General features: G+C 44.6%; 1 protein-coding gene across 4 annotated transcripts in view; it reads left to right on the top strand.

Moving 5' to 3' along the window:
* The window catches only part of FTO (FTO alpha-ketoglutarate dependent dioxygenase), a 428,690-nt gene that overhangs the window by 349,079 nt on the left and 61,528 nt on the right, over positions 1-18,083 (top strand). The window contains exon 9 of one of the 4 annotated variants that reach the window (XM_038531034.1): positions 2,471-2,579. The exons of the other annotated variants lie outside the window; for them this stretch is intronic. Within the exon in view, the coding sequence (XP_038386962.1) occupies positions 2,471-2,564 (94 nt within the window). The 3' untranslated portion in view covers positions 2,565-2,579. Of the gene's footprint in view, positions 1-2,470; positions 2,580-18,083 lie in introns of those variants that run through there. 4 annotated transcript variants of the gene reach the window in all.

The following is an 18,083-nucleotide window of genomic DNA, read 5'->3' as shown; positions in this document are numbered from 1 at the left end:
AAGAGGTTTGGTGTGGGGAGCTGAGTCCTCAGGAAGAGGCAAGCAAGGTCTGGAGGCCAGAATGGTAGGCGGTTGGATCAAGAGTCCAGATTAGTGGATTTGGGAGAAGAAGATCAAAGACTCAGACCAAAGTTCTGGGCCAAACGGGGTCAGGAAAACCAGACCAAAATGTCTTAACAATAAAACGCCGAAATCAAATGAAGAGATAGGCAGTGATGTACCAAGGGTGGGCAGTGGGAATGGTCCACCCAGCTCTCCCTCTCTCCACTCCATGCTGGCAATAAAGGCTGCATTGTCTGTAGAAGATCTAAAAACAATAATAAAACTGACAAGAACCAGTCTGCTTTTCATTATCACCATTTTCTGTCAGTTCTAAAGAACACCCGTGATAGAAGACTTCTCTCTACAAAACTCTTGTTGATCTCATTTCTACACAATTTCTGAATTACTTGTGAAGTTTTCTAATACATACACATTTCCAATATATATTTCTAATATATATTACATATATGTGGGCTTTAAATTAGCACCTTTTTAAAAAGATTTATTTATTTATTAGAGAAAGTGAGTGTGTGTGTATGAGTAGTGGGAGAGGGAGAGAAAGAATCTCAAGCAGAAACCCCGCTGAGCCTGGAGGCTGTCACAGGGCTGTCTCATGACCCTGAGATCATGACTTAAGCCAAAACCAAGAGGTGGATGCTCAACCAACTGAGCCACCCAGGTGCCTCAAATTAGCACATTTTAAATAACCTGTCCTTTAATGAACATAGTATTCTACATAGACATTAATTCAGAGGATTCTCAATTATAGCATCAGCAACTGACGTGCAAAGACTCAGCTGTGCCTATCCATTTCAGAGTAGGTTCATTGCCATTTGGAATTGTTTGAGCTCTTCTCATTTAATTTATGTCTTCAACGACTATGGCGCCACATCATCCTGCATCTAAACAGTAGATTGAAAATGACCGATGATAGGCAGCGATTAAGACAAAGAAACCACAGTTGGGGATCCCTCGACTCTCATACCATGTGACCACTGAAGTTTATATTTTTGTTTAAAACAGTGAACCAGTTTACAGACTATCTGGGTAATAATTTGGTAAATGAAAACTTAATTCTGTGCACACAGCCTTTGGCTGAATTTGAATATTTTTCAGTTGAGATGTATTTTTTCGTTGTTAATTACTTATTTGAAACTAAAGAATGAATCAAGACAATAATTACTACTGAGTATTATATGATTGTTACTGAGAATAATTTCATTCTATTAGAGGAGAAGGGCCTAATAAATGATGTTCTTCAGCTGTCAGATATGCTAAGTACGTCCCTGGAGATGGGGGAGTGTTCACAAGTGTATTCAGCGTCTGCTAACACAATCCCTGATAATAAGGAGATACAGTCACAAGATGGGCCAAACCAAGAATGAAGCTTGATTCTGAGCTTTATAATCTGATATCTCTCTACAATTATCTGGGTCTGAACTGGCCTCAAAGTAAAGACAGAAGAAAATATGTAAGTAAACGTGCTGAGAGAGCGAAAACAAATGATGGCCAGACTAGTTGTTGATGATCACCCTGGGGAGAGAGCACGTAGATGCCACCCAAGTAACTGCTGTGGAGTGAGGTAACTCATGAGGCAATACTCAAGCAACCCCAAGGCCCTTCTGAACTAAAACTTCAGAAAGCAGAATGGCAGAATTGTGGAAGGAACCAGAGAGACAACTAGCGGATGGCTAATGATGACAGAAATGGGCTGGCTCTTCTACAGCCAACGGACCAGAGCAGGACCTGATAATACAGATGGATGAAGCAGGCAAGCATGGAGAGGTGAGATTTGTTTCAAACTGGAGCATGTGTGTCCCACCCAAAGGGTGCAGCCATTACTCAGCTCTGGCCAATTATCATTGTGGGGGATTATTGGCCAAATAAGCAGATCTTCCTGTTTCTCAAGCAAAGACAGAAATATGTATTTTTGACTCAAATCTCTTCATTTCCATTTCTTTTCTTTTTCTCAAAAAAACTAATTCACATTTTTAAAAAAATTACAAAAGCCATACCATTTGGGCCAAAATAAATGTGAGCTAAAGGTGGCCTCTGAGCCACCATTTTGTACCATCTGTACCAGAACCTGACACTGTTTCTGGTGGCTGTCACTACCAACCATAGGATGGTTTTCATGCTTTGAAATACTAGAGAGAGCTAATCATCATGCTTATAAGAATAATAGAGGCATTCCTGACTGTTAAAGACAGTGACAGAATGACTGTCACAAAACAGTCACAGCTTGTAGTCCCCAAATGCCAGGGAAGATACTACACTCATAATAAAGGCTGTCATTGATGGAGCTAGTTGTTAGGTGCCAGACTTTGTGCCGTGTCTCACTGGGTCCTCACAGCATCTCTGTGAAATAGATATGTGTAGCCCTGTTTAGAGATAAGGACACTTAGCATGATTTTGTACTTTTCCCAAGGTCCGTCACAAGTCAAGACTCCAGCCTAAGCCTCTATTGGATTTCAAGGCTCAGCATCTCAGCTACTGAGGCTCAGCTGCCAATGGCCACATGAAGAAGCCAGAGCAGGGTTGGTTGCCTTGACTGTCAGTCTGAAGGGCCCACTGCCCAAGAACCTTGGTGACTTCCCCAGCAACACAAATAGACTCCTTAGGTGGTTTGGGGGACCTAGTGGGTAATTTGTATGAACACCTAAGTTTGCCATTCTCCTGGTCCTGTTAAAGAGCATTCTCTTGAGCAAACCCATGGGAAAGGGGACTGCCTTATGTACAGTTTGGCCTGAAGCACTTGTGCTGATGTTCTCCTGGAAGAGTATACTTTGACTTATGCATTGCTTGCTTAATAGACCACAAAAGTCAACATCCCGCTGGAAGAACAGCTCGTGCTTGAAGGCGTCATGGGCTCCAAAAGATCCTGTTGAGGCAGGATGTTGTATGAAACCCACAAGTAGAGCAAAAACCTCATGTCTCCTAATTACAATTTAATATTTTAAAAAGCTTCAGAGACCACCTCTGTGCTTTCTACCAAAAAAGGGACTGGGATTTTTCCCCCCTTTTGGCTTTTTGGACCTAGAAGCACAGCGTGCAGGTGTGTGTGTGTGTGTGTGTGTGTGTGTGTGTTTAACAGAAGAATGTGTCTCTTGTCCTGGGGAATAGTAAGGCTACAAAGCAGGTGAAGCCCACTTGTAGAGGGGAGGGGAGTTGACTGATAAGTTAGTGTACATTGGGAAGAGACACAGTACAGCTTGTATGTATCTCACCCCTACCTCCCCTAGCCCACTTCCCAAAGTGGGCAATTAGGTCATCTTCTTACAATGTCCTCATTCCATTTTCCTCGAACCCTCTGGCAGGTCCCCAATTTCTCTTATCCTCCAGCCCAGTCTGGGGTTGGACTTGTGTGAGTGGCTAAGCCAGCCATGTAGGTATTGGCATGGCAGACACAGAAATGAAATCCAATCAGACACCCAATCAGGACACATTCTTGAGTGGCTGTGGGGTTCCAGAGTGGCCAATAGATTCCCACTGGCTGCCTGGACAGTATATCTTAGCAAGTACCGGCCATGTCCAGTCCATGCCAAGCCCCTGTGTCAGTGGCCAAAGAGGAATTCAATTCGAACCAAAAATAACAAGCACTATAAATTATTAAATGTCCCCCAAACACTGTGGCATTGTTCGGAGATTGTGGCATGCATAGGATAGTAGGAGGCATCTAATCAGAAACTCAAAATGAACAGCCTCGCAGAACAGATGGGCAAACTCTGTGGATTTCCTTCCTTCTGAGAGGAGGGGCCATTATTTAAATTTATATACAGTGGAAGCCACTGGAACCCCATCCTGATGATTAAATCTGGATGATCACAACACCCAGATGCATTAAACAGTGACCTTCTCAAGTCAGATGTGAGCAGAGATGCCACATGGCCCTGGCCAAGGACGTAGAGTTCATTCACTAGGCATTTCAGTTTTGATGCTATGTCGGTAGACAGCAGAAAAGCAGACTGATTTCCACCAGCTTCTACTTGTTCTTTCAGACAAGGGACGTTAACTCTTCTATCTCAGTTAACCTCCACCCCATTCCACCCCACCTCACCCCTTTTGTTTATCTGAGAAATTACTTCATATTCTTCTACCTAAATAATCATGGAAGAGCATAAAAATGGTGGAATATTGAGGAAAGGGACATGGCCAATAAGTAATACAGTCCGAAAAGGGCAGGGTCTCCACGCTGTCTACTCCTTTCAGTAAAACCTGTAAAAAAAAAAAAGCAGACCGCCCAATGCATCAAACAGTTTGGATCTCACTTCCACTTAATTCTTACACCAGAAACCGGGAACTTAGGAGCAGCTCTGTGTGTTGGGAAACCAACATTGCCACCAGGCCCAAAGTTTTGTGTAGGAAACCTGACCACTAAGATTTGACCATACTGACTGACACCCGGGGCTCAGGATGTCCAGTCTAGAATTCTACCTTTGGTCAAGGTATTAGAGATTCAGAGTATATACTCCAAATGTCCTTAACATCACCTTCAGAGGAGCAGTGGGTCCCTCATTCTGTTAATTTATTATACTCTTGGACTTAGGCAGAAGAGAGCCTTATCACTCCAGAGTTTGGTGATAGTCCAGACAGAAGAATTTTGAATAGATTTAACAAAGATAGGGACCCATCTTTTTTTCTCATACAGTTTCAGGAATCCTTAAAAACCCATTTCTCACAATAAGCAAATTTTAGTTTAAAAATCTTTATGAGAAAAAAAATCTTTTTGAGATAAGAGGGATCGTTCTTCATGGCCTCTATTCAGGTTCGAAGAGCCCTTTTGGTTGCGTAGGACAAAAGAAAACCTGTAAAAATAAACTTTACAAGAAAGGAGAAAGGGCTGCAGTTTGGGTTTGGTTGGTTTGTGTTTTCATTCAGTTTGCCTTTTTAGACTCTGAGCGGAAAACAGAACACGTCACATATATATTTTTTTTCTTAATTGTAAGAAGTAAATACTCTGAAATGTATTTTTTTAAATTGCGATTATATTACAGCAGTTTCTATGTACCATAGATTAGATTTTTATTAAGGGTTTTATTAAATAACTGGTGTTTCACCAACATCTAATTAAATCTTCTATCTAAATTGAACAGAAAATTATGGGCGAAAAGAAAGCATTTGTAGCAGACTTTATTACAGATAAGACTATTATTTGTTCATCTTAAGAATTTGAGATCAAATTTACAAGCAGCATCCTCATCAAATTTCTTTTCTGGGCTGCTGAGCCTGGCCCCTTGAAAGCAGCCCATTATCTCCACCTCCCCCCCCCCCTTTTATTATAGTGTCCTGGTTGTTGGCAACATGCCCGCTGTTTAAGGTTACTTTCATTAATTAACCGAAAGTTAATTTCTTTGCAAGCAAAATCTCTGATCTCATTATGTTGTCTTTAAAGCTGAAAGATTCAGGTTTTCTGGTCTCCTTTGATGGCACAATAAAAAGCATGCTCTTTATCTTAAGGGAAACTGTCTCCAGGGTTTAATTTAATAGTCCTTGAAATAGTTACAGCACAGCCAGGCAGGACTACAATCATATGCCAGTTCTAGAAAACCTTGGCTTTGTCATGGTTAGAGAGCCTGATGACTGGTACAGATGTGGACCACAAGGCACCCGTATCCAAGAAGTTCTGCATTTTACCCCTTTAAGTCTCCTATTTGCACTCCCCAGTATATATCCTGAGAATAGAACAAACACCACCGCCAGTGTTCCTTCCAAAGCGTGCCACTGTCCAGCCATCTTTTTCTCTGGAGCTTCAGGGGTTTTGTGGCATTGACATTCCAACTGTTTGCTTTTGCTGCATGTGGTAAGGTGTCTTTCATTCCTCCGGTGGGAACGAGGCAGCATGGGTGCTCCAGAGAGTTTTGAGTAGTAGTCCAGAGCCTGGCAGGAACTGGATTTGAATTCAGTCTTCTTTTTGTCCTTGGACAAGTTATTAAACCTCTCTTTCTAAACCTGCAGTTTTCCTATCAGTGAACTTGAAATAATTATGTAGAGTTGAGAAAATTAAATAAGTTAACAGGTCCATACCAGCCAGGTACTGAGCAAATGTGAGTCTTCTTCCCTTGTTCGTGTCTCTACCAGCTATAAGTGTGTTTCTAGATTTGGGGTTCATTCTGACATTTGGGGGCTGGCCTCCAGATTGCTATACCAATAGGAGCCATTTGGGGAGATTGTCAGACTCCATGGAGCATGTGTGCTGTAGGTTCAATCAGCAGGCTCCGTATGGCCCCAAAGCTCTTTTATAGACGTGGGGACAAGAAAAGTGTGTTCTCTTTGTCTCTCTGAGTTAATTTCATCCTCATGGATGAAATCTAGTTGCTTTCTGGAGCATTAAATTCAGCGAGTTGAGAGGGGCCTAAATGTCTTTTCAGAGCCACCAGGTATAGGTCAGACAGAGGGGACAGAACTCATCAGGTAGCTCAAGTCTCAAGAGCCATCCAGATACACGGAGAAGCTATTTGTATCCCACTGAGTCCAGCGCCGCCGCACACAGCACTGAGATTTACAGAGTCTGGCAGGGGAGGGCTGCCAAAAGTGGGTAATGGCATGACCCGACATGCTGCTTCAGAAGCCTGGGAGACTGGGTCTTTGCCATTTGCATACGTCACCTGTACCAATTCCTAATGAAGGATGCAATTGACTCAACTCAAGCAGGTCAAAGTTACTTAGGCAGAAAATCCCAGGTCTTGGGAAGAAAAGTCATGTGCCTCTTGGGCCTGTGGCAGGAGTCAAAGGTCCAAGGTAATGTATTGGCAAAGATCCTGTCCGCTTTGGTGCCTTACTTCACTGCTCCCCCATGCTTTTAGGCAGAAATATTGTCAATGCTATTGATTAGTTGATCTGATAATCCAGCAGGCTCCCTGATGTGTTAAATTTCCTACTTTGGGATGACTCTAAGTATGGGCAGCGTGTATGCTTCAGTTGGGGGGGACTCTCAGTGGACCTTGCTTAGACACTGCTTCCACAGTGAAATTGCTTGAGGCTTGACAATTCCAATTATTCTTTTGGCTGTCACATTTAACCCTTCCCAAGACAGTTTTTCCCTCATTATCCATATTTTCTAGCCTTACTTTAGAGTTGGAAAAAACACTTTGTCTTCTGCATTGGGCCTCCAGGGTCCCTTGGTTTATTAGCATATATTACATTGATGTGTTTAGATTTTTATTTCTTCATTTTCTTTTTCTCTTGTGGGCATGCTCCATCCTCCGCATCTTCCCCTCCATTGCATACCCTCCATGGCACAAGTCATATTGACTTTTATCTCTGTCTTCTGTGGATCTTCACACATTCCATCAGCCCTATCCTTCATTTGAAAAGCACACAGCAAGTCTATGAAGGGTTATGTAATTCACAAATAGGTTGGCATCCAAAGGGTGACCTTGGGTGAGGACAGTGGAGTTTTCTAGAAGGAGGGTAGCAAAGCTAAGTAAGCTGACACCACATTGTCCAAGATTGTTTCTAATTATTTAGACACTAGTCTGGAGTAGCTAGGGACTTAAATACCGTCTGGCATATCTTTCTTTGGTTGTTGGTTTTTCATCCCACCCTCTGTCTGGCTTCCATCTTCAAGCTCTTCCACTCTGTCAAAGGGCATGAAGGTACCCCGGGAAATCCAGACTGCCACTTGGAGAAATCATGCCTTCAGCCATTTGGGTCTACGGTGCCATTTGTTCTACATCCCAGCTTACCAGGCTTGACATCAATTACACTCTCTGCCTTGGTACAAAGAATGTGGGATGACTACCTTAATCCCCTTTGCAAAATAATAATAATAACAGCAACACCAGTAAGGCCTCTAAGCGGAGAATGTTAAGCCTAATTCAGAATTTTTAAAAGTGGAAAATGAATCATAAATACCTGAGAAATGAGGTTCATAATGGAAGCCCCAAGAAGCCCTTTAACCTGGGCAAAATCCTATAACACAATTATAAACAATTTCACACTCGACTGGAGCTGTTATTTGAGCAAAACTAACCATTTTTCTGCATGCACCAAACGAACCACGAGATCCATGTATCCAGCTGCAGAAAAACGTAGGATCACCCGTTCAGTCTGCATGTAATCAGCGTGCTTGATGGCAAGGGCATCGTAGGATCAAAAGAGTTAATAATTGGATCCTGCCCACAGCAACCACACAATTAAGGGCAAGATTAGCAGAGATGAAAAATTTATTGTAAAAATGCAATGTGAGTCTGAAACACAAAATGATTTCACTGAACATTTGTTCTGTTGCCATAATCCTAACGATCAACTCTATTACACTAATAATAGGAGAAAAACTAATTGCAGTGAGGACAGGACAAATCTTTTTTAATCTGCGTTGTCATCCCAACTAAGTCCCAACCCATTTGTATTAACCTTTGCTGACAGAGTCACATGATGGACATAATTTCTTATAATTTACCAGCTATGGATCTAACCTCTCTTCATCAAATATTCATAAAGGCAGGATTCTCAATGATTTTCTGTCTCTCTTCATATTTACAGCTTGTTGTCTTCTTCCTTTTTACAGTAATTTGGACACAATTGAAGTCAAATGGAATTAAAGTTAAATGCCTTTAGCAAGTAAGGTGCCTAAAAGCAAAGCCTTAGGGGAGGGGGTCGTGAACTAAAGGAGGGGGAGCTTGTGTTCCCAAGACTCTTCCCATCTCAGAGGAGTTCAAGCAGGCTTCCCTTCCCCAGAAGGGAAAAATGAACTCAGCCAGAGAATAGGCTCGCCTTGCAAAGAAGTGGCTCTCGGGCCTGTTTTGGGGGAGCGGCGAGGGGTGGGGGGAAGCAAGGCAGTATAGGCAGGTGCCAGTGGCTCTGAAGCCGAGCCGAGACTGAGAACTCCAGACCTGCCTCCGTCTTCAGGGCTCACTGGAACCCTCAGCTGCCATGTCCGGGCCCCGTTTGGGCACGTGTACCCGCCAAGGGCCCAAGAAGCGCACAGGGGCTGTCATGGTGGACCAGGAAGTCAGTTGGTACAGCTACCCAGAAAGCAAACCGAAGTATCTGAAGCCATTCTTGAGAGCCCTTTTGGTAGAAAAACATCTGTTTCCACTTTGCCTTTGTGTTGCTTGACAGCTTTTCCTTAAGAGGCGTGTAGCTGAAAGGAGTTGCATAAAGCTTCGGTGTTTCCAGTGAGTATGGTCATGGGCCCTTTATTGTCACTCTCCCCCTCTCAGGGCTCCAGTGTCAGTGGGATGGCAGAAGTTTGGGGAAGGTGAGAGAGACCAGCAAAAGAATCCCCTTTCTCGACGACCGCAGGTCATCCTCAGATGACCCTGCCTTTACTGAAGCAGCACAGAATGTTGGAGGCAGGTTCTCCCTTAAGATGCAAAGGAACCGGGGCACCTGAGTGGCTCAATCGGTTGAGGGTCCAACTCTTGATTTCCGCTCAAGTCTTGATCTTGGGGTCGTAAGATGGAGCCCTGTGTCCCGCTCTGCACCAGACATGAGCCTACTTCAGATGCTTGCTCTAAAAAAAAAAAAAAAAAAGATGCTTGCTCTCCCTATACCCCTCCCTTGGTGCTCCCCCTCACTCACTCTCTCAAATAAATGAATGAATGAATGCAAAGGGACTCTTTTACCTTGTTGACTTCAAAGTCCCGTACTGACCAAGCCAAGAATTTCCTCTTGCAGAGTTCCCAGAATTCTGACTAGTAGAAAGGAAATTAGAACTGAAGGCACTTATATGCTTCGACAACCGATTCACATCCCCATCCCCGGCTCCTAGGTATTTTGTTTTCTTCACCATCAGTTAGCATCTTTATCCATTTTTAATCACACAGGTATACACAAATACAGTTGCTCGATTCAAAAATTAAAACTTTGTAAAAGTGCTCTTAGACCACTAGCCCCAGTCTCTGACCATCTTGCCCTTCTGGGTATTTTTCTGTGCATTTACAGATAGATGGATGTCCTGGGGACAAATATGTATTTTCTTTTGCCGTTTCCATAAGTGGCTATTAGGCCAGGACAAATCAATACCCAACTTGGTTGTGTTACTCAGTACATCATATGTTTGGAAATCTTCCCATATGAGAACACAGAATATAAATCTGTTCTATTCTACTTAATTGTAGCAGAGAAGTCCATAGTGTGGACATAGTTTAGTATCATCCCCACAATGATGGACATTTAGGTTGTTTCCAGTTTTAATTTATAAGCAATTCTGCAAAACATCATTATCTGTTTGGAACCGAGTTAGTTCAAACAGTTATTTCAACAGCATGCTAGCTTTTGCAAATACAGTTTTGAGAATGCTTATATTGACCTGAGAGCTCAAAACACTTTTTAATTTTCTCTACCGAGCCACATTTCTTTTCTCACAGTAAGGACAAAAGCAGTTATGAGGTATTTGACATCCTAAGTGCCCACAAATAAATAGACATTCCAAATGGCAGTGAATTAAATGTTTTTGATAGGGGGAAAAGTGGTAATTGGCTGTCAGAAAGGCCCAAATAAAGCTTGTTTTACAAGGAGAGCATCATCATGGTCGGTTTTTTGTTTCCCGGATTCAGAGGTACAGACGGTCAGACTGTGTTTCCCCAAGCTGCCCTGTATATTGGGGAAAAGCCCTTATTATGATAGCCTTCTCCTGCATGGTATTCCTTTCTTCATTTGCCTATTTGGCTAATGCTTGTGTCGTAAAGGAGTATCACTGATTATGTAAGGGATGGTTTGCCGAGTAGGATACGCACACATGTGTGGTCTTAATAACCCTTTCTTAGTCTCATACAAATGCCACAGAAGGTGTCAGGAAATTCTTTTAACAGATCAGATAATTTTGCCAAAAGATTCAAAGGGTTTTGTGAAAAGATTTACCAGACACCTCAGATATTGCCATTCTTCTGGACGGAAATGGGTAGCTGCTGAGATGGCCACCAGTTCCCTCTGGGTTGGTGGAAGAAATAAGGTATTTATCCAGGCAGATGCATTTGCAGAAGTGCAGAATGAAAACCTCCAATCTGCATAAGTGTAAATTAAAGATTCTAGGCTATTTTCTAAATTGTTCCCATTAGTCACTGTTAGGTTTAGGGAATAACTCAGAGTTGGGTTAACAGTAGTGTCAGGGAGAGGTTGACTTTGGTGAAAACCATCAACTGACTTGAGAATGACATAAACACAAATATTACCCTTCCAGCATACAAGAAGCATTGGGTATCTCATATTCCTTCAACTTTGTTTCATGCTGTTAAGTGACTCAGTCTTTCATCCTATGTTGGGTACTCTTATTATTATCTTATAAAAGGGAAAGTTGAAAAGTTCTCCTCAAAATGAATAAAACCCAAGAAAATAGATAAATTAGCCTTCTTCAAAATTAGAAACATTTTTGTGCATCAAAGAACATTATCAAGAAAGTGAAGACAACCTTCAAAATAAGGACAAAACATTGCAAATCATGTATCTGATAAGATTTAATGTCCAGAATATGTAAAGGGCTCCTAAAACTCAATAACAAATAGGCAATCAAATTTAAAAATGGGCAAAGAGGGGATCCCTGGGTGGCGCAGCGGTTTGGCGCCTGCCTTTGGCCCAGGGCGCGATCCTGGAGACCCAGGATCGAATCCCACGTCGGGCTCCCGGTGCATGGAGCCTGCTTCTCCCTCTGCCTGTGTCTCTGACTCCCTCTCTCTCTCTCTCTCTCTCTCTCTCTCTGTGTGACTATCATAAATAAATTTAAAAAAAAAATGGGCAAAGACCTTGATTAGACATTTCTCCAGAGAAGATATCGAATGGCAAATAAGTAAATGAAAAAGATGCTTAGCATCAGTTATTAGGGAAAGTAAATCAAAACCACAATGACAGACTACTTCAACCTACTAGGATGGCTATACCAAATTTAAAAAAAATAGTGTTGACAAGGATATGGAGAGGTTGGAACCCTCCTACACTGCTGGTGGAAGTGTAAAATCATGCAGTACCTTTGGAAAACAATCTGACAGTTCCTCAAAAAATAAAATGTAGAATTGCCATATGACCCAGCAATTCCACTCCTAGGTATATATCCAAAAGAAAGTAGGAACTCAAAACAGATATTTGTACACCAGTGTCCTTTGCAGCATTATTCACAACAGCCAAAAGTGAAAACAACACAAGAGTCCATCAGCAGATAAGTAGATAAATAAAAGGTGCTATCTGCATACAGTGAATTATTCAGCCATGAAAAGGAATTAAACTCTAATACATGCTACACCATCGATGAACCTTGAAAACATTACACCAGGTGAAATACAACAGACACAAAAGGACACATATTGTATGGTGAATCCATTTATAGAACTATCTAGAAGAGGCAAATTCATGGAGACAGTAGACGAGAGGTTGTAGCTGCCAGAGAAGGGGGGAATGTGAAGTGATTGCTGAATGGTTATAGGGCCTCTGTTTGAGACGATGGAAGAGTTCAGAAATAGACAGGCCTGATGTTTACACAATGCAATTAATGCCACTACATACTTAAAAATAGTTGAGATGCCAGGTTTTATGTTATATGTATTTTCAGCACAACAAAAAAAAAAGCTAATGGAACCAGATATAGAAGGTAAGCATATTATCTACAGTTACAGAGGTAGCCAGTTAAGGAACTAAAAATACAGAAAACACTACTTTCAGTTATTTGTTGCATAACAAATCACCCCAGAACTAAGAGGCTTAAAATGGCTGCAGTCATTATTTCTCACAGAAGACTCTGGCTTTCTGTGTGTTGACCAGGGCTCAGCGATAGAACGTTCTTCCATGGGCCCCACTAGGGGTCCTGCCTTACTGACGTCAGCAGCTGAAGCTCTGGCTTGCGGGGCCTCTCTCTCTCCAAGTGGCTTCTTTGTGGGGGTCTCTACAGCCGGGATCCAGCCTTCTTGCCCATGACTCCCAAAAGCACAAGAGCGAGAGCTGTCAGGCTTTTCTGAGAAACTGTTGGACTGTCACCAGTGCTGCAGCCAGTTTAAAGCAGGTGACAGGCCAACTGACCCAACGTAGGAGTGACTGTCAGAGGGCTAGTCCACTGGGGCCATGGCTGGAGACTGGTTCCCACAAACACCACTCACACGTGCGCAGAATAAGGGCGAGCCAGGTCTTCATGTACCATTGCAGGAAGCCAACAGATAAATATCTGGAGTTCATAAGTCAAGAAATAGCAGTGTGTGCATCTTAGTTAGAGATATAGAAGGTAACCACCATTAGAAACAAGTCCGGTGGTGGGAGACTCTCTTTCTTCTTTTTTTTATTTTTTAGTAATCTCTATACCCAGCGTGAGGCTTGAACTTATGACCCCGAGACCAAGAGTGCATGTTCTTCCTCCTGAGCCAGCCAGGTGCCCCTAGACGGAGACTTTTGCTTTTACATTATAAAGCTCTCTGTATCATTAGATGTCAGACTGGGAGTGTACATCGTTTCAGAAACATCATAGGGTAGTGGCTTTAGAACATGGCTCTAGGGCCAGAGTGCCTGGGTTCATATCTTGGCCACATCGCTCACAGTCTCTGACCTTGGGCAAGTTACAAAACCACTTATTGCCTCAGTGTTCCCATCTGTAAGATGATGATAATCCTACCAACTTCAGAGTTATTAGGGTTACTTGGAAAGATGGAGAACCCTATCTGGCACAAAGTAGATCCTTAAATAATGTTTGCTATTAACAGTTATGACGTTAGAAAAGAAAAAGCAGGCAAGCCCACGGTGAATGAAGGTTCCCAAGACCTGAATTCTAGTCTCCCAGCTCTGCCGCAAATGTATTGAGCAAGTCCATTCACCTCGCCTGTAAAGTGAGGACATATGAGATAAGGATGAGCTCCTAAAAGCAGAGGTTTGTCAAATCTGACGTCTGCAAGAGCTAGGCACAGCAGTCAAAACTTACCTTCCTGGGAAAAGGAGAGCCCCCTCCCTCCCTCTTTGGAGAGAGCTTCAGGTTCTTTACGGTTGAACCCATTCCCTCATCTTCTGACTGTACCCACCATGGAGAAATAATTCACGGACTCACTCGCTGCCTGTCCAGAGACCTTTCTCCTGGGAAAGAACTTTATAAATCATTTTAAGTTAGTGGCCATAACTCCCAGGTGCTTGCACGAGACCAACTGGAAAAGGACATTAAGTTGGAACCAATTAAATTGCTTCTAGTCTGCATTTGCTGGCCTCCTGAATGAATCTCTCCCAGAAGGCTGGTCATGTGGTCAACCCTAGGTGAAACTGTAAAGAAGGTAAAATTGGGCTTCCGAGACCCCCACCCCTTCCTCTGTCCCATTTCCCCCCACTCCCCCGGGCGTGCAGAGCTCGCATGCTTCTCTGTCACACCAGGAAGCAGCATGATCTCAGCAGTGACTTAAAATATTCTCCTCCTTAGGAACCGTTGCACCACTAGAAGCCTTCCCCCTATATTGTCCCCACATGCTTGCGAGAACCAATTAATGGTGCACTTTCTGGCCCGGGTCGAGGAGGCCAGAGGAACAACACCGTGCCGTCCTGGTACCGCTCCGTTCACACCACATGGGCCGGCCACCTGCCGACGGCGCTATACATACATACAGCCCTGGCCTCGTAACTTAACCAGTGGCTGCCTTTGGCCACCAGAACCTTCATGAGTCAGTGTCCAGCTAGAAAGTGCAATTTAAATTAGGAACAGCAGGTTTCCCAGGTCCTGTGGTCTCACTCGAGCTAACCTATCAGCTGGCGCTGCAGAGGAAGCATAATGGGCCCTCAGTAAGGTATTCTGTGCTCAGTCCCAGGTGGTCTTGACTACAGAGCCGTCCTTCCAAAAAGTGTAAATTCTAACTTAGCAGTCTGCTGAGAAGCTGGGCTCCCTGGCAGGCCGGGCACGGGGGCAGGAGGTTACAGCGGCTAATCAAGTCCTCGCTGTGCCGTCCCGCTCACCGCCGAGCCCTGGCCCGGTCCCAGCTGACCCCACTCCTGTAATGCTCAGTGAGGAGCCGAACTTCTCCATTACTCGGCCTGTTTTCGGGAGCTGGAAAGGTGACTTGTAACAGGCCTCTTGTTCCCAGCCTCCTCTATAATGACATTCTGCACAAGCAGATGTCGTCCTTTGATTCCCGATGACCTTCTGAATTTGGGCAAATGAGAAAGCGCCCGGGATCCACAGTGAGGGCCTAAGGGTGTCTTCCTGCATGGAGCCGAGCTCTCGTCGTGTGCCCCCACCCATCCGTGGCTGGGACGTGGCAAGGACGTGGCCTCACTCTGTCCCCCACCGGTAAGAAGGCTTCTTCCTGGAGCCGAGGGGCCGTGAGATGAGACGGCCAGTGCCAGCCCGCGCTTGAGTATTTACCAGACGTGACTCCGGGGCTCTGGGGCTGTCTCAGCTTGACAGATGAGAAAATGCTGCCTGAACGCCCTTCCCAAGGTCACCTCACAGGCAAACTGCTGGTGCTGGGAGAATGAGATCACCCAGGCAGCGAAGGAAGAACTGCAGACCCCGCTTTCAGGAGCCCTGAAATGTGAGATGGGGCCACCGCCCGTCTAGGTGGCGGGCGTGTGAGACCATCAGTGATGAGGAGAGAGCGGCTTGTCTCTCTGCCTTTCTCCTCACAGATGCCCAGGTGGGCAAGTTGTGGTTATGATGATTAATTAATAAGCCCACCAGTTAACCCGAAGGCCACTCTGCAACCCCAAAGCAGTCTCTCCGGCAGCTCATCCTTGCATCCCGGGGCTCCAAGGGGCTTCGTGTGCCGGCCATGAAGCTGGCAGCCCAGCAGAAAACAGCTGGGGGACTTCAGAGTGTGCCCTGCCTCCCATTGAAGTGCAATTTTTAAAAACTCCTTTCAAACGGAGGCACTTTAGAAGCAAACCCAGCACCGACTCAGAGGCCTGTTCAGTCTTCCGTGGCTCTCAGCATATAGGATTACCCTGCTTCCTCAGCCTGAATCCACAGCCCCAAGAAGAAAAAGAACAGCATAATTTGGATGTGAGTTGAGTTCTGAAGATACACATCAGGTGAACTTAGGAATACAGGGCGGCTTTGGCGTCGTTTCTTCTTTTCTATTCCATCGCAAAGAGGGGAACAAAGCTTCAAAGCCATTAGGACGATCAGGTTCAGGGTCCTGCTCCCTCCCAGCCCCCAGCGTGGGGGGGGGGGGGGTGGCCTGTCAGCCAGGAACAAGTCTTAAGGAGGATATTTTGCTCTATTAAACCAGCACTATGTATGGGTCAAGCAGAGAAGTTGACTCTCATGAGATGACCCAATTCCTAAAGGAATCTGGAGGCTTTCTGCAGGGGACCAGGCCAGAGATCATATCACTGCCCTGCATGAAACCCCTCTGTCCTTTCCCATCTCACTTAGAATAAGATCCCTCTTTACAGTGGCTTCCCAGACCCTGGGCTCTCCTGATCCCATCTCCTCCTTCCCTTCGTCACCCTCCTTCAGCTACAGCAGCCTCCTCGCTGTCCCTTAGAACATGCCTATACTCCCCTAGAAAACTGTGCGCCCAGATAGATGGCTAGGACGACCCTTGTGGCCAGCGCCCTCCCCTGCCTCTCCATAGCATTTATCTCCAGCAGAAACGTCTTAGTATCCGTTTGCTGCCATTCTGTGGCAGAGAATCATGCTCATCATACCCACATTTTTTTTCCTTCTTCCTTCGGTCTAGATCTTGGTTTTGACAGAGAAAAGAAGAGGGTAATGCATCTCCCTAAAAACCTCCACTTGCCAGCCTCTCCTGCAGCCCATTGACTGAGTTCCCATCAGTGAGAGAGAAGGGGAGGGGTTGCCTGTCCTGCCTAAAGAGAGGAGGTGACCACACATTTTCCCCCTCTACCATTTCTCCTATTCCCTGGGGCTCCCTGGGACTCGAGACATTGTGGCTAGAGGACCCTGGACCATGAGGTGAGCTCAAGGATGGTGGGTGTCAGCTAAGAACAGCAGAGTTCCTGTCATAAAGCATCCATAGGCAAATGGAGCAGGTTATAATCTCTAATCCTGGAACAAGGTGGCAGCTTGGAGAATCTTGCATTCTGCCCGCTGGACTCTATGATACATATGGATATTGCCTCTGAGGGGATTAGGACTTGCCTGCAAAAGTGGTTTATGAATCAGAGTAACAGCAACCGGTGGCACTTTCCAGTTCTACCAATAGAGGAAATACAGTTAATCAGAAAACTGCTGGCCTGGCAGTGACCTCACTTCCAGCTTTGTGACTTGCCGGCCACGTGACCTGGAGCAAGGCCTCTGCTTCCTTGTCTCCCAAACTGGGTATCACCCCTCCTTCCTGTCCTCGTTGTGCAGGTCACACGAGATGAGGTGTGTGGACGTTAACTATGTGTATATGTACAATCCCAATTTTCTTTTTTTTTTTTTAAATCTTATTTGGCAGAGAGTATATGCACAAGCAGGGAAGTGGCAGAGGGAGAGGGAGAAGCAGGCTCTCCACTGAGCAGAGAGCCCAATGTGGGGGCTCAATCCCAGTACCCTTGCGATCATGACCAGAGTTGGAGTCAAGACACTCAACCAGCTGAGCCATCCAGGTGCCCCCAGAATCCCAATTTTCTAAGAGATGAACCCAAACCTTAAGGATTGCCTGACTCAACTCTTGACTTTACAGACCTGAGTACTGATGACCAGAAAGCCACGATTTTGCCCCAGGTCACAGGGTAAGGTAGTGGCAGGGCTGGATCTTGAATTTCCCAACCAGTGATCTTTCTGCCACACCATCCCCCTTGGCAGTGGCTAGTCATGATATTATTCCTCCTTTGATCATGCCTCCTACTTTTACTATCATTATTATAAAACTGATTATATAGCAGGGAAATTAGTCTATTTTAAGGAAGCACTTCTGTGCATCACACTGTATTTAACGTGCCTACAATATGCCAAACTCTGTGCTAGGCTTGGAGGAGATGGCGGTGAGCAAACCACACAGAAATCCTGGTCTTCGGGGCACATGGGTGGCTCTGTGGTTGAGCATCTTCCTTCAGCTGAGGTCATGATCCTGGGTTCCTGGGATCAAGTCCCACATCAGGCTCTCCAAAGGGAGCCTGCTTCTCCCTCTGCCTGTGTCTCTGTATGTGTCTCTCATGAATAAATAAATAAAATATTAAAAAAAAAAAAAAAAGGAAAGAAA

Source organism: Canis lupus, chromosome 2 (assembly GCF_011100685.1).
Source record: "Canis lupus familiaris isolate Mischka breed German Shepherd chromosome 2, alternate assembly UU_Cfam_GSD_1.0, whole genome shotgun sequence".
Classification (NCBI taxonomy): Eukaryota; Metazoa; Chordata; class Mammalia; order Carnivora; family Canidae; genus Canis; species Canis lupus.
The sequence above is the reverse complement of the archived record's forward strand: the minus strand, read 5'-3'. Positions and strand labels throughout refer to the sequence as shown.